General features: G+C 42.2%; 1 protein-coding gene across 1 annotated transcript; it reads left to right on the top strand.

The window, feature by feature from the left end:
- Positions 1–5,848: 5,848 nt before the first annotated feature.
- Positions 5,849–9,745, top strand: calm2a (calmodulin 2a (phosphorylase kinase, delta)). Its single transcript, XM_049600377.1, has 6 exons — positions 5,849–5,984; positions 6,974–7,004; positions 8,421–8,564; positions 8,662–8,768; positions 8,855–8,990; positions 9,087–9,745. Exons 1-6 carry the CDS (start codon positions 5,982–5,984, stop codon positions 9,113–9,115), a joined length of 450 nt encoding a protein of 149 aa, XP_049456334.1. The 5' UTR covers positions 5,849–5,981; the 3' UTR covers positions 9,116–9,745.
- The last annotated feature ends 1,026 nt before the right edge of the window (positions 9,746–10,771 follow it).

The following is a 10,771-nucleotide window of genomic DNA, read 5'->3' as shown; positions in this document are numbered from 1 at the left end:
AAGAAACAATGTGTAAATATAATGTAAATCAATAAAAGTGCTAATTTAGCAACATTGTAGTGTGGAGATATTATTTTAAGAGCATTGCATTTTTGGTGCTGTAACCAACATGCTACTTTACCAGTGTGGGAACACAGTGTGATTGTGGCTTCAAGTAATACTTCACCAACAAAATGACCATTTGTATATCAGTCACACACCCCATGTTATACTGAATTCGTGAAGAAAGCGTTGTTTTTCTTGCATGCCTTTACGGTCAGCAAAGAATCCAAAAATGGAGAAAATTCTTGATGAATTGAAATAAATGGGTGCCGCGTTTAACAACTATATCAAAACATCATTGTATGCTCACTACTTCTCAAACACATGCATTTTTGCTAAAACATTGCTGTTTAAAACACCAAGGCAAGCGCATGTGATTGAATTCTGCTCAGTGGAATGCATGAACAGAGATCAAACACGCATGCTGCTCATATGCTGAAGTGTTTCCAACAGTAAAGTTCTAGCAAAAATGCATATGTTTGGGAAGTACTAAGCATATGACCAGATAAATGAGACTTGGAACATACCACATAAGTTGTGTGAGAGTTTGTAAATAAATGTTATGATGTAGTTTTGCTGGTGTTACCGTGGCCCCTCTTTACTCTTTTGGATTCTTCATTCACCGCAAAGGCATGCAAGAAAAACAAAGTTTTCTTCATGAATTCAAGGTAACACAGGGTGAGTAACTGATACACAAAAGATCACTTCATGGGTGAAGTGCTCCTTTAAGACATCCTTTACCAAGAAGGTGGTCCAGATACACTCTTTAGAATCAATGGGGAGTTTCTCTGCAGCTCACCCTGACCTCTGACCTCCCACTGAAGAGGAAAATGAATACACATTAGTCACTTTCCTGCAAGCTGATACATGTCAAGATGAAGCTGCTGATAGTCCGTAGTTGTGTTAGAACTCGTATCTTTAAGAATGACTGTGCCAAATGTTATTCTTGGCAGGGTTGAAAAGCATAAAATTGTATTGTAATTTTGTTTTCCATTGACAATCAGGGTGGCATTGATCAATTTATACAGTTAATTAAGGTCAAATAACTACACTGTAGCCATCAAAATGAAGGTGGACAATACCGAAAATGATCTTTCATCTCACCAGTGCCAGAAGAAACACCCATTACTCAAATAAAGGTAATAATCCCACAGTGTAATACGCCACTGCAAGTGCTGTTTGGTATTTTAACCTAAAACTAATCAAAAGACATCACTGTGCAAAACAGCCCCTTTCACAATGTTACATTATTATACATATAGTATTGGATTATTATTGATGAATTAACATGTAAGCAGCATTTTAATGTTGTAGCTCATAGAGGTGGACCTAAATGCACTACTTAATCTTTAAAAATGCACAGTATTACAAGTGTTGATCATATGTTTTGTATCTTTTTGCACCTGCAAAGAAACTTAAGCTGTGGCTGAGCAGATAGATGTAGTGGTATAAGTATAAAATAGCATAAAATGGAAATACACAGGCACAATTTTGAGATAAATGTTCATTTTTGATTGAATGTAGTTATTATCCACCTCTGCATCTACAGTAATGAGTTCTGTTTACCACATCATTCCTGTTCTACCCTGCAATTTCTTCTCTAGCCACCAGGTGTCACAGCTGAGTCTTCTACAGAAGGCAGATCAATCACATTTGTTTATGAGTAGGGTTTAAGCAGAAACGCAACACTCTCACAGCCACAAACGCACACACAGTCACACACACACACACATGCACAGGCGACTAGACACCTGCTCTGCAGCCTTCATCTGGAAGTGGCCACAGCATGCGGTGAAGCCTGCTGCCCCCCTGCAGAATGAGATCATCTGAGAGGGGGTGCAGAGCGAGGCAGCCCTGCAGGTCCCTGCCACTGCAGAGACAGACCTGGCCTACGCTACAGCCAGGGTCAAGGACGGGGCGCTGCTAAAACACTCTGCCCCTGTCACTTCCTTTTTGTGGTTACGCACCAAAGTACTTGTGCACACAACCAACCCCTGCATTAACCTCTGCAGTGCTTCTCCATTCCACTGGTTTCACTTTCAACAAGACTGATTGAGAGAGTAAACTCAGATTACGCCACAACACTACATTCAGGATTTGCAGAGGAAACTTCTGGAAAGAATAAAAAAAATCCATAGCAAGTAGAACTCCTGACAGCTGTTATAGACAAAAGGCACAGCAACAGCAGCCACTGAAAAACAGCCACTGAGGATGAAATCACCTTGGCGAGAGAGCTTTGTAGTGCCACACTTCTGGAAGGTTCCAAGTAGCACTGTTTCATGTGCTGCTGAAGGCTGCAGTGTTTGAACTCCAGCTCCAAACTGACTGCAGCAGACAAGCTGGAGGCAAGCCAGTGAGGGAAGGAGAGAGGAAGGGAGAGGGACAGAGTTAGATAGAGTCAGAGACAGAGAGAGGGAGAGGGAGAGGACAGGAGGGAAATGAAAAGTGAGAGAGAGAGCGAAGATCAACAGCAGGGATTCTATTTGACAGCCAGTAAGTGGTTTTGTCCCTCAGATCCCCTCAAATAAAACAACTGACATGTGCAGGTTTAGAGATGCTTGATGATCTAGTACCCAGGCCACAAACAGAAACACGTTAGGGGGGATAGAAAACTAAGTGCATGCTTAACACTATATCCATTTCATCACAACATGATTGAAATAGGCAGGGAATAGCAGGCCCCTCCAAATCCTCTTATCCGATTTGAGGCCATTAATCATTTCTGCCTCATGATGTAATTTTGGAAAACATGTCATTTCTCAGTAACAGGTAGGCCAGAATGCCGATGGGATTGGTTCATGTGCGGCTAGCCTGTTGTTGGCCTGGCTAATGCCCTTATTGCATAGCTGTAAAACCATTCACGCTTACAGGGAGTGGTTTGCCGTAGGCCGTAAACTTTGTCCATTGACTGGGCCAGACCTTTGGCCTGTGTATGCTGGGAAGCATTACTGGTAATTCTTCTTAGAGGCTGGCCAGATGTAGCAGAAATTGCCTGTGGGTCATAAAAAATACATGCGTATGTGAACACACCCCTTCCCTGTCATATTTACCATTAGCACACAGTATATGGAAGCATTTGCATAAAGGCACAGAGGCCAGTCTCACATATACTCTACATGTATGGAGGTTCAAACACACCCAAAAGCAAACAGATGAAGGCCTGCATGTGCACTCACACAATGCAAAGGTCTTTTCACTTATAGCTTGACATCCATGACGCACAAAACAACTGCCATTCTCTCTCATGAAAGGTGATCCACTCCCTTGGCAAGGACCCAGCAGGTGCATTACAAAACCTCATTCATTAATAATGGCGTCCACGTCTTTCAGTTACACAGGTAAACATCTTCTCATATTTGTCACCAGCGCTTCATCCCAGACCACCTAGGAACACAAATTAGCCTTTACTTTAGGCCTTTTTTTTGGCTTGGAAGCTGCTTTATAGCTCAATTGCGCAATACTCTGCACAGCACTACCACATACTGTATCTCACATGCTGTGTGCCAACCCGCCCCCATTGCCAAAAATTGAACTGACCCACATGGTAGGTTTTTCTGCAAAGGGAACAATGCTAACTGCTATCAGCGGGAGTGATGTTACAGGCCATTGGGAGGTGACATTAATGAAGATGGAGGGGCGCCTTCAGCCCTGCCTCTGCTGAACTGGAGTGACCTTTGACCCCTGTGGTATGGAAATGAAAGCTGCCGTTTTATATAAATGTCCTGGGTTGGGCTGTGTCCGATAAGGACTCATTACGTGAGGCAGTTACATATTCACAGATCTGATAAGAGGTGGGTAGTAGAGAACATAGTAGTGAGCATAGTACGCAAGGACTAATCTGAGTAAAAAATAATCAGTTAACACCTAACATCCATAATGCAAACTGTAACACTGTACTGTGCTCCATGTTATGAGTTTCCTTGGCTTACAAGATTGGTTTCAGGTTTTTATAAACCATTAAGTCACATCTCCTGGGCTCCAATATTCCCTATCCATATTAACCTCCAACCTAAAATCACCTTTGACCTGGAGCAGGTCCTCTGAGACCTGAGGATCATTGAAGGGCATGTCATCAGCCAACCAAACAGCTGATTCTGCAAGTTGGGTGCAGAGCAGCTATGAAAATGGGGCAGGAGGACAGAAGAAGAAAGGTATTCTGATTTAGATTTATGACCCAACAGCAAACCATTGTCTCTTAACAACCGTTTTATTGGAGCAATTCCCTGTATAGGTTCTATAATAATGTCTAACACGTGTGTGTCAAGGAAATGCAGTTAAGTGTTAATGGCAACTGCATATTAGTATATAGGTCCATGTTTTACAGTGTTTGCCATGTAATTTCAGAGAACCAAAAGGTGAATTCATACACCTTCACATACATGTCGTTCACACATGCTCCAGCTTATCGGGTTCTTGTGACGGGCCTTTGTGCTGTCACCTTTGGCATTACATAATCTGCACAGTGACAAAAACCCTGTCGCAGAAAAACAGATTTAAATGAAAAGAATCCAATGTGCTCCAGATTAGGTAGGTTGGGAAAAAGCCTGGCTGATTCTAAAGCTGCTCAGCAGATCACATGGCACAGGCAGCATCACCTCTGCAAACAGCGCAGATGGAAGTGGGAACCACTTTGGATCCTCATTTCTTCCATCTACGTGTGAGATATTGAGCTTCTCGCAATCCCCGCTCTCTACTTATAGTGTGACATCCGTGTCTAATAATAAGAGAGGCAGCAGAATTGGGAGGAAGGGGGGCTGTTTTGGGACATGGAGATTCTAGTACATTCTCAGAGCGGTTCTTCAAATCCGTCTCCTTGCACATCCCTGTCCACCCTCCTCCTCCTCCTCCTCAGCATCTCCCATGGGATCAGGCCAGAGACAGGTGGTCACTGGGTGATCAGTCAGGCATAAGCAATCAGGCTATCAGATACTCCCATCCACGCCAGCAGCACAATCAGACCTGAGAATACACAGTCACCTGACAGCATCACCCGCTACAGACCCAGTCACATATCACACACTCACACACATGCAGAGACTACACTTATTACAAACTATTACACTCAAACACTTCAGCCCTGACACTGCATCTCATTATGCATAACATTTTAATTGATGAAGACTGTCACAGCAGACAGGAGGAACTTCAGTCAAGACGAGAGCCATGCTGGACTCTATCACAGCCTATACTAACCATATAACATACATTTTTAAAAGGGTATGGATATAAACATGTTAATAAAAACACAAGTAATGTAATAACAAATAAGAAAACTGCAGCAACAGGGAAAACAGACACTCATGTATGCACAAACTGGGTCAGTAAGACCCTAGTTACAAGTAAAAGCTATGCTCCTGGTAGCTAATTACTTATCAAAACTATCTTATTGGGTCTCCCTAAAGATGATGCCCATATGTATACACACTGTGCAACAAGCTTGTCTGCTATGCCTGTGGCACTGACTGGGATGTCTATGGACAAGATGCAGCGGCAGCGCAGACCATGGGAGTGACGCATTGCAGGTACAAACACACCAATCAGAGAGCGCGATTTCTTTCAGCTACGTCTTGTGTCACATCACAGAGTAGCAGAAAGTATTCATACGCTGTTATGTAGACCACCAGCAACACGCAATATAATTTCTAATAGTAACATCAAAATCATCACGGCAGTCATACGTGGGTATTGCTGATATTTCTTGATTTTTTCGTGTGGCTAATAATGTCTTTAAATGTGTTTTTGATTATTTTAATAACTGAGGAAAAAGGAAGTTGGCGGAGTGATATTAAAAAGAGGAGGAGTTTAGGATAGCCGTTAAAGGCGAGTCCAGTTGCCTCTTTCTCAGTGTGTTCATAGAGATTGTCAGTCCGCATAGGCTTCGTGTTGGCTTTAGTTTCGTACGGATTTTCTCGTGAAGCAGCCGCTCCATCTACATCGAAATGGTAAGGAAAAAGAAGATTACATTCTCTCTCCATTCTAGAATTAGTTGACAGTCCCATAGCAGTTGTCTCTTTTTTTTAAATGCGCGTAATTTATATCAATAACGTCACCAGCGGCTAAGCCGAAGCCACCGTGAACTAACTTACCGCAGTGCTGGCCGAATAAATGACAGCTTGCTAGTTGCTAGGTAATGTTAGCTTGTTAGACAAAGCTAAGGTTAGCTAAAGCTGCGTTGGTGTGAATAAATGCAGTAAGTTTACACCCTTATGTCTAATGTTAGCGCAGTGACAGTAGAAACAGTGCATCTTAAGTAACGTTAGTCACGTTCGCTATCAATGTTGCTTTATGCGACTCCATCATTACTCTATCTAACGTTGTTACGGTGGCCGTCGAACATTTGTTCCCGTTGTCAAATTGCGGCATTTGTCCCACTTAATATGAGGCGCTGATTGAGAAGTAATGTTGAGACTGCCAGCCGATGCCTTGCTTGTGACGACTGCTGTATTAGTCAGTCATTCTGCTAAAAGTGTGCAACGTCGGTGTTAGTATGAGGTCTGTAACTGAGCCGGCATATCATGGTAGCTAGCTAACTTTAGCGCTTCCTAGCTAACATTTACCGCCAAATTGCAAGTCGTTCATTGTCTATGATGAAGTTCGCGTCATCGAACATTCAAATGTGAACAGAGCTGCCGTTAATGTTTGAAAGGAATGCTTTGTTTTTTTTTCTTTCGATATTTCTGTGGTGTCCCAAGATCAGTAACAAGATTGTGAGCCAACGACACGAAAACGCCTGTCTTGTTAGGTTGTAATATTACATATGCTATTACAGCTTTTGTAACCTCCAGAGCAACGGAAAGACGCGTTTGCAACAACTGCAAATAAATGAATGTACAAAAAAAGTAATGGGTGGCCCTAACTTCGAGCCCATCCATCTTGTTCTAAGACATAATATCTAATTCTGGACGTTTTTGCTTCATTTTGTATTTTACAGGCTGATCAGCTTACAGAAGAGCAGATTGCGGGTAAGACATCGCCACATTGATCTACTACTTCATATCCTTGCCTCATATCCTGCAAAGTGGCCTGCACTATGGATCCTTGCATCACTTGCAGTGGATTTATACTTTTGCCTTTTAAGGTGTTCCACAGGGCAGCCTACTGGTCATAAAACAGGAATGAATGAATCGGCTGTTGCTTGCTGGCTCTAGAGTGCAGAAGGACTCCCTCATGGAAAACTTTGCATTTTCATGGTTGCCATGTAATATATGATGTAATCTGGAAGGGCTGTGTATTCTGGTGAGATGTTGGCAGTCAGCTTTTACATGCTGTGCATGATGTGTCCTTTGCCCTGGGTGTGTTCTCATTACATGGCATGATTTAAGAACAATTCCAGTAGTAACTTGGGCTTAGTGTACTGATATCCTAAGATGAGACCTAGATGATGTAATCTAAATCATGCAGGAGGAGTGTGTGTCAAGGCATTGCGGCTCGTATGTGCTCAGGGACACTTGGTGTAATGTATGCAATGCATTTATAAAATGTGGCACAGTAGTGGTTTCCCTGATAATATCTTGCAGCTTCTGTTTACTTTAATTAAGCTTAGGTTTCAGGTTTCACAATGTGCTGATCATACACTTGCTGTATATTGCCTGATGTTTTGCTGACGTGCCAGTTTTTAGATTTGTGCAAACAGCATGACGTGACTATGCATTAGCATGTTATGTTAACTTGGGGAAATTAACAGAAATTTAAAGTGCAGTAAGCAGCTGCAGTGGTGTGAGTTTTAATGGCTTGTATCCCCCTCCCATCCCTGATGTTTCATGCAGTTGATGCAGACAGTAGGCCTTTCCTCATAACAAAAAGGGTGTTGCCCTGTGTGTTTGACCCTACAAATAGCAGGGCAGGTTGTAGTTTTTGTGACACTGATGAGTTGCTGCATGCCACTACATATTGCCCATTGGCCTCATCACACTTGATGAGTGTGTCATCGTTCCTCATTCCTCACGGCTCCACCAAACCACACAGGCTGTCATTTGCTGTTGATGTAGCCTGACTGCCCTGCTGCTTGGTCTCCTGGTCGCTGCCCTTGTTTAGCCAGAAACGTTTTCAGTTGGAACCCAAAACAAAAAGGGCTCATCAGTATGCTGTAGCTAGTTTATAACTTAAACATAATTAATGTACTGCTCTTTTGACTAACTCTTGAGCCAATTCAGAGTTGGGGTCATTGTGATTGGCAGAAATAAAGATGAGATGAGTTTGTTTTGCAAGGCTGACTGACAGTAATAATATGGATTTTTGATTATTTTTTTCATAGATTCAGCCTTTTGCTGTGTTTTCATATTACAACCACTGTCAGCCAATTTTGCTGTGTATATTTAACCAGAGGTGTGACATCTCTGCCAAACTAAAGAAGCCTATCTACTTTTTTTTACTATTAGAGTTCAAGGAGGCATTTTCGCTCTTTGACAAGGATGGAGATGGCACCATCACCACCAAAGAGCTGGGAACAGTCATGCGCTCTCTGGGCCAGAACCCCACAGAGGCAGAACTGCAGGACATGATCAATGAAGTGGATGCTGATGGTGAGAACACAGTCTAGCTTTAAAACTTGCTAACCACACGCATACTGTTGATGTGTTAGATGGAAATCCATCATCAATGTTTGCTTTTTGTCTTCAGGGAATGGAACGATAGACTTCCCAGAGTTCCTGACCATGATGGCCAGGAAGATGAAGGACACAGACAGCGAGGAGGAGATCAGAGAAGCATTCCGCGTCTTTGACAAGGTAAATGCTGTCTGCACTCCCACACGCACATATGCATATGTGCAGCAGTTATTTAAATTGTGCTTACTGACTGGTGTAATTTTCAGGATGGCAATGGATACATCAGTGCTGCTGAGCTGCGCCATGTGATGACAAACCTTGGGGAGAAGCTGACTGATGAAGAAGTGGACGAGATGATCAGAGAAGCAGACATTGACGGAGATGGACAGGTCAACTATGAAGGTTGGTAGATGTTGTACTTTATATTTTGACTTTGTTTAGGTCACTCATCGTATACTGAGTTGCAACATTTCTTTTTCTCCCCCCTCTCCCCTGCAGAGTTCGTACAAATGATGACGGCGAAGTGAAGGCCTTGTACAGATTTCGTATATAAATAATTTGCCTTTTTTTCTTTGTGTAATTTATCTGTAAAATCTTAATAGCCCCCCTTCGTCCCTGCCCCTTCTGCTGTCCAAAGGAACTGCATGTAAACTGCATAGGCTCTTGTCCCCATGTCCCTTTCTTTTGCTGTCATGGTGTTTTGGAGTGACGGAATGGTCATACAACCAGATGCCTGTGGAGGCCCCTGGGAGCTGGAGAACTTCGAATCTTCCCGTCTTGTGTGCTCGGGGCCCCTCCACGCATGGCGACATTGGAAACCTGTCAGCTGGTTGTCACTTGGCAACACTGTTGGCATGGAAACAATGTAGAGGAGTTTAAACTCTGCATGGACTACGGACAAAGTATATATGGAAATCTCTCAGCATTGCACTACTGCAAAAAAATGACACGGGTGTATCTCCTAGGTACTCGTACAAACTCTTTTTGTATCTGCTGTTCTATATACCAGAAAACGACTAATCTTACCATGCTTTTTAATGTTTTACTCACTACTTTTACTTTCTTTTATTTTTTTTTATGACTTCTGGTCATGCCTCAAATAATCCATTCCAAGTTGTATATTTTTGTTTTCCAATAAAATTTGCAATCTACCCGGATTTGAAAATTGTCTTGTTTTCTCAGTTATAATGGATCCTTGAGTTTGTATACCCTGTAATAATTCCCATTTTTGTATCGAGGACAGGATGCTCCATTTTTGATAGGATCATTTTTTTCTTGTTGCTTAGAATACATATGAAATGTTTACCATTTTTAAATTTAAAGTGTCCCCTGTTAATTTCCAAAAGCACTGAGGAGCATCAGCCAATGCCTCTTAATGTTCAGATAAGCTCAGATCAAATCTGTATTGTCATTAAAATAAAAGCACTGAGTGGGATCAAAGGCTTCTATTTTGAAGTGCACACAATGGTACTCGACATTGGATTAGCCTTGTACTGTCCAGGTCCCCTACTGACTACACAGGCCATGTGTTGTCTGCTACTATTGGCACAGCACCATGTAGAAGCTGACTGCCTCATGTCTTACTTGGCATTCGCCCCCAATCACGAGATGCAGGTGATTGAGCGTACATCAGAAACTATGGTGTAAATAGAGGTGTACCTGTTTTTTTTAATTTCTGATTATTGAGTTTGTTACAGTAGCTTGCAGAGATACTAAGTTTGTTATTTTGATGAATGACAAAATAAAGCTCTATTGTGGACCTCAGCACTGCCTCCTGTGTGAATTTTATGCTAGCTACTTAAAGTTAATGTCCTTGAACCTATACAGCAGTTCGTCTAACTAAAGTTGAACTATGGGGTAAAAAAACTTAATTGTTTTAAAAAGTTACATGATGGTTTTGACTGTCCTTTGGAGCAGAATGGGAGCAGAATGGGCTGCAGTTGTTTGTGACTTGGTCAGTCATGCATGTTTGTGGTCCCTGTGGATACACATTCAAAACAGAGCATTACAAAACACAACTCGTACACCAAAATAGACCGTGATGCAAAAAGAAAATTTATTTCTGTACCCTGATTTGATTTTCCTTAGTCTTGTTGTGTGTACAGCTAAAATGAATGCAGTATCCCTTTCACAGAGTCTGCACAGAAACAGCTTAAACTCCAAGAGATGGAACAAAAAGGAAC

This window comes from Epinephelus fuscoguttatus, linkage group LG16 (genome assembly GCF_011397635.1).
Source record: "Epinephelus fuscoguttatus linkage group LG16, E.fuscoguttatus.final_Chr_v1".
NCBI lineage: Eukaryota > Metazoa > Chordata > Actinopteri > Perciformes > Serranidae > Epinephelus > Epinephelus fuscoguttatus.
The sequence above is the reverse complement of the archived record's forward strand: the minus strand, read 5'-3'. Positions and strand labels throughout refer to the sequence as shown.